Raw genomic sequence first — 5,702 nt, 5'->3', positions numbered from 1 at the left:
GCATTGATATACTATATAAATATCTTATATATTTTCTGGTTTTTAGATAAAGCACCTCAAACAATTAGCTGCTCAAATATATAACAATATGAAGGAATTATTCTATTCATTGAAATATAGTCTTAATACGCAGCAACAATAAAAGATTTTGTTTCATTTAAAAAGAAACATGATTAATATATATGCAAAATTGTATAAAACAAATGCGATAAGCAATTGTCAAATGAATGATTCGTTTAAGTTGATGGGCACCTTGCGATTATGTTTCTTTCATCTTAGAGTTGTCAAACTTAAAGTACATGTATCGATTGTTCAAAGCACTTTTACTTTCTTCATGTATAATATCATTAATTAGGTTAAATACGAAAGACAATATAGTCACTATTAAATCTTCCAAAGAAAACATTTACTAAATCTTAATTAATATGTCCTTCTAGATCTGTGAATTGCACCATAAACATTCGCCTTAAAATCTTCCGCACAACATGTTTCGTTAACAGTACATGAAAAATATAGTGCGCTAGCAAATTGTCGTTGTTTTTATGATGTTATCTTAAACAGAAGTAGTAATCAACCGTGGGTACATAAAACACAAATATTTTTTTCGAAACAGCTAGTTAACTTGTAAGCACTGTTTGATGTTTCAAAATACAAGAAATTGTTCACCCATATGCGCGGGCGTACATAAAAATGAAATCGGAGGTGTATTCGCGGGAAACCAGGAGCGAGCGTCGCTCCCCTCGTCGTGCACCGCTTCGTTGATCCTGATCTCGATGCCGACGTTGTCTACGGGAGCCACGTCGGGCATCTTAGCCCGCGAATTCCGTGATTGGATATTCCACACACAGAAGCACAGAGTGAACTTTACGGTTCTCCCAACTGTTTGTTAGAACGACGCTGCAGTAGAGTCGTACACCTCCGAAATTGGCGAGCGTCCCAAGAAAAGAAGAAGTTTCTCTTTTCACCTCACCTCTTATCACTCAGTCACTATACACTAGAAGCCTTCGTGAATACCTTGATAACCGACCACGCGACGTTGCTGCGCGCACATACAACCGCGAAAAGTGCAAGCCAACCCCGAACGCAATCGACACATTCAACGCTCTACGTCGCTCGTACGACGTACGTACATGTTTAATTTCCCGACGTGCAACGGGGCTCTGTACGCTGGATGGATGGATGTGTAGATGGATACTTCCTTCTCTCTCGTTGATCGAGATTCTCGATCCCTCAATACTGCCAACTATTGCATACCTACTATCTTCTAGGCTGTGCATTTTATTTTGATAATTTTACAATTTTATCGTTAATAATTGACATTTGCGTTGAAATATTACTTATGTAGCAGAAATAGATAAATATTTTTGGGTTTTAAGAAGTTTTACGATTCTATTTAATAAGCAAATAAGAATTATATAAAAATGAAGGTTATAAGAATTTAAATGCTACGCACACACATGTATATTTTTCGCGGCTTATTACTTTAAAATGTTTTATTAGTAATTGCGTGTATTTACAAAGTTCTATGCTTAAATCTTTCATTTCATTTCAATTCTATATATATTTGCAACAATGTGCAACGTAATTCTGTAATTATAAATTGCACTTTCTATAAAAACTGAAAGCAATAATGTAAGTTATTAAATGTTAATACTTATGTAGAGCTATACCTTTTTATATTAGTTATAGAATTATTTAATGTGTATGAAGCACTAAAAATTAAATTTAATAAAAAAATAAGCGAATAAAATTATGATACAACATATTGTAGAAGCAGCATCTTTTTAAAAGCTTTTTAACATAGCAATGTAAAATAATAATTACGAGACCAGTTGACGCCAATATCAAAACAATGCAAATTTTATAGTTGCTTTATTTTTTAATTCGTTTATTTATAGTTGGTGTATTTAAAGTTCACACACAATTAATAATTTATACAGTGTATACAAGTTTATATAAATGCAATAAAAAGAAAAATTTGTTATAAGGGGTAGAAGGGGAACACAATATAACATGCAATACATTATACTACTATATTAAAATTATAAAATCAAAATTTTTATATTGTATAACTACACACGAAATCTATAAAATATTCTAGTATAAAACGATGAAACAGTAAATTATTCAATTTTCAATTGTTTTTTTATTGGCAATATGATTACACAGTAACATTGGTAAAAAGAAATGAAATTCTAATATTGATTATAAAATAAACTTATTGCATGCGTGAAGTAATTTAAAATTCATGTTTTAAAACACACAGCTCTCTTATTTATATTGCAACAGTTGGTGCAACTGTGTCACCGGGCGGGTAAGTGTAATTTCGATAATATTTTCCGTCAGAGGCGCTGATGTTTTGCAATAACGTTTACTATTCGTTTCCGGTTTATGTCGTAGCTAAACGACGTTCTTCATTTTTCGTTATACATCCGTTTGTATACGATAAGTACGGACACGTAAGTGGCTTATGCTAGGTTACAATATTTTCTATGTGATGCACGATGTAACAACGCGAGACCTGACGAACGTTACAAGTTGTATGATTATAACGATACCGGAAGTCCTGTAGTTTCGTTATCAACACGTATATTCACAGTTCATAGAAATGGCGACCGCCGTACCCTCAAGATTTGCAGTTCTCAGCATTGATGATGATGATTGTAAGCCGAAGAAAACCCAGAAAAGTGTTACTACCAGTAAGACGAATCAAAAATCTAAAAACGACAAATCGAAACAACAGCAGCAGACAAAAAAGGATGACAAAAAAAAACAAAATAAGGTATGACGCGTGTAGTTTTTGTTGTTTTTTTTGGTTTTTGATTAGCCGGTAAATGTCGCAGTATTTCTGGATACCCTGGCAGGAGTGTTAGTGTATTTCAAATTTAATTATTATTGATTTTGATTTTTATGTATATAACAAATTTTAGTACATCTTAAAATTTAGAAAGCAAATTATTTCTATAATATTTTTACCTGTTCATAATGGAAAACAATCATTGTAGTAACGAATAGAAATTTAAAAAAATCAATGTTTTATTTGTGTTATATTTTCTTCTTCTTTTTTTTTTTAGCAGGGAAAAAAGAAAAAACCTAATAACAATAATAATGAAAGTCAACAATGGGAACAATGGAAACAAAAAGATACAATGGTAAGGTATAAATTGTTTATAATATATTATGTTCATTTGCCATTAGTAGCTTTATTACATATTAGCTTTATGAGATTTTGTTACAAATTTAATGAGATTTAGTTTTTAGTTGGACATTTATACAATCATTCCCAATGAATTGTGTGTAATAAGGAGAGCACAGGCCTGATTGATATGTGTGAAAATTATAGTATAGTTTCCAATATAAATTGTTAAAGCTAAGGTTTTGTTTCAGTAGTGACATATTTATAAGTGTTATGTGTTATCACGTCCAATTGTGATTTCCTTAAGGCTGTCGAGGAAACGTTTGAGCAAGAATTACATCAAGCCATCTTACTGTCAAAGCTGGCTTACGAAGAGCAACTAGTAAGTGCAGCTAGGTCAGACAAAGAACAAGAGTCAAACAAGAAATCAGGGAAAAAATCGAAAAAGGCTACCATGTCATTGGAGGAATTCAATAGTATGGGATCAAATACTACACAAACTCCAGTATTACCTCCTGAAATTGTAGACACTAAAGCAAAAGGTAATGTGTTTTTATATTTAGAGATTTTTATAATACACATATATAGAAAATACTGAAAGTAAGTAATTTTAATTTTACAGAAGTAGATACAGAATTTTTTGACAGAGTTGAGAAGGAGACAAAAGAAGAAATTACAAAGGGAAAAGAAAAAGATATATTGAAAGCAAGGCTAAACAAAATTGATGATGACATCACAGCAGCTCAGTTAAGGGTAGAAGTGGAAAAACGTGATGAAATTATTAATCAATTAAGAAATCAAGTGGAAAGCTTAAAAGAAGAATTAACACAAGTTAAAGAAAGGAATAAAAAGCTTTATCAAATACTATCTCATGGAGAAAGTAAGTTGATGGCATTTTATCGGTAACAATGTAATATTGCAAATATAATTGATTATCTTACTTCTGTTTATTTCTTAGTGAAAGATAAAGCCTCGGTATTAGCCGAAGTAGCAAAATTACAAGAAATACGAGATGAATTGACATCGGAAGTATCATCTCTGCATGCACAATTAGAACAAGAAAGGTCCAAAACACGTACTAGTACTACGGATGTCAAACCATCTAAACAAACTGTAAGCTTTTTTTTAGAAATGATATATTAAGCATAACATAATTAAATATCTCCAATTATATATAACAAATATTTATTTTTTAGAATAAGAAGAGGCCTGCTAGTGAAAATGCCTAAACTACAAACTATTTTTGTTGAATATAAAATACTAAACTATTGTGATCTACAAAGCTTAATTTACTGCTAATGGTTAATCAGTTAACAGTCTTAAAAGACTGACGCGTAATCATTAAAATTTAAAATTTCATGAAAATGTATCACATATTTGACTTTTAAGCACGTAAAATAAGTTTTTAAGTAAATATTTTTTAGGTACATAGAAGTTCACTTGAGGAACACATGGCCATGTTCATATTTTTCTAAACTGTACATTTTCACTTATAATTCAAGTCTCGTTTTCTTATAATACGATGCAAGGATGGCATTTTTCTTTTCATTTAGACTTTCTTGCACAATAATATCTGATATTGCAGTCAAGTTAAAGTAGAAAACTTCTGCAACGATACTTCCAGTATGAAAACTTAACAATGTAAACAGTATCATTATCTTCCAAATTTTATGCGGACGTCAATGAGTGCATACTATCTGAAGTATTTTGTAATAAATATATTCTACAGCATTCTTGTTGACGTTAATAATTTCCTTAATATTCTGTTGCAGTGATCGGTAGAATTAATATATTTTCGAGAATCTATTGAATATTTTAGAAATAATGATATTTTATTCAACGCGAATATTTATAGATGTGGAAATATTAAAAAGATGATCAAATTTTTTCTTCTATGAGACTGAAACAGAATTATATATACGAAAGAAAAATTTCAGGTCCTAAATGTAAGCCATATTTATATACAAACTGTCATGAATGTATCAAACTAAATAACGAAATAAATATATTTTTTTCACAAAACATTTCGATATTCGAAATTTATTAAGCATAAAATCCAGTTATTCAAGTTGAAAAGATACGTTTGTTTAAATAAATCAGTTTTTTTTTTTTCATATTAAAGCATACTAAGCAGCCAGTTATGTATTCTTCATTAGAGACGAGAATAACGTACTTCGAAGTTAACGAGTACTATAATATTTCTTTCATATGTCCCTTTGCAGTCTTCGATTGCTATATACCAATTCTATGTTTTTTCCGCCATTTCCATCGGTGACATAGCCATTCGCGCTAAGCTTCATCCGGATTATACGTACGGGTGCATTTTTATGGAAATTTTTTGTTCACTTTTTCTGCCTCGAGTTATTCCAGGCGAAATTTTTTTCGACTCTCTCTCTTTCTCTCGCTGGCTTCAACATTCAGTTCGATATGTTACACCTCACGTTCCAATTCTTTTTTCCGGCTTTGCTCCATTCGTTTCCGAGTTCACACAAAAAAAAAAGGGAAGGAAAAAAATGAGAAAGGATTTGCATGTACCATGGTAAATTTAAATACGCATTATACTTTT

The 5,702-nt window shown here is 31.1% G+C and overlaps 2 protein-coding genes across 2 annotated transcripts in view; one reads left to right on the top strand and one right to left on the bottom strand.

The window, feature by feature from the left end:
• LOC108578710 (mucin-3A-like) overlaps window positions 1-808 on the bottom strand; it is a 10,490-nt gene extending 9,682 nt beyond the window's left edge. Inside the window, exon 1 of the mRNA XM_017942088.1 lies at window positions 720-808. Coding sequence (XP_017797577.1) covers window positions 720-808 — 89 coding nt within the window. The remainder of the gene's footprint in view (window positions 1-719) is intronic.
• A 1,575-nt stretch (window positions 809-2,383) lies between these two features.
• LOC108578762 (G kinase-anchoring protein 1-like) lies at window positions 2,384-4,365 on the top strand. Its single transcript, XM_017942150.1, has 7 exons — window positions 2,384-2,459; window positions 2,600-2,782; window positions 3,078-3,152; window positions 3,444-3,678; window positions 3,759-4,016; window positions 4,095-4,249; window positions 4,333-4,365. Exons 2-7 carry the CDS (start codon window positions 2,609-2,611, stop codon window positions 4,363-4,365), a joined length of 930 nt encoding a protein of 309 aa, XP_017797639.1. The 5' UTR covers window positions 2,384-2,459; window positions 2,600-2,608.
• Window positions 4,366-5,702: the final 1,337 nt, after the last annotated feature.

The sequence above is a fragment of the Habropoda laboriosa genome, unplaced genomic scaffold (genome assembly GCF_001263275.1).
Source record: "Habropoda laboriosa isolate 0110345459 unplaced genomic scaffold, ASM126327v1 scaffold28, whole genome shotgun sequence".
Lineage (NCBI taxonomy): Eukaryota > Metazoa > Arthropoda > Insecta > Hymenoptera > Apidae > Habropoda > Habropoda laboriosa.
This window is presented reverse-complemented; position numbering and strand designations above follow the sequence as displayed.

What these genes read in the sequence shown, in the direction of transcription:
- LOC108578762 (XM_017942150.1), top strand. Translation starts at nt 2,609, where the DNA reads ATGGCGACCGCCGTACCCTCAAGATTTGCAGTTCTCAGCATTGATGAT. An exon ending in GGAAACAAAAAGATACAATG is followed by an intron (nt 3,153 to 3,443) that starts GTAAGGTATAAA and finishes GATTTCCTTAAG; the next exon opens with GCTGTCGAGGAAACGTTTGA. An exon ending in AATACTATCTCATGGAGAAA is followed by an intron (nt 4,017 to 4,094) that starts GTAAGTTGATGG and finishes TTTATTTCTTAG; the next exon opens with TGAAAGATAAAGCCTCGGTA.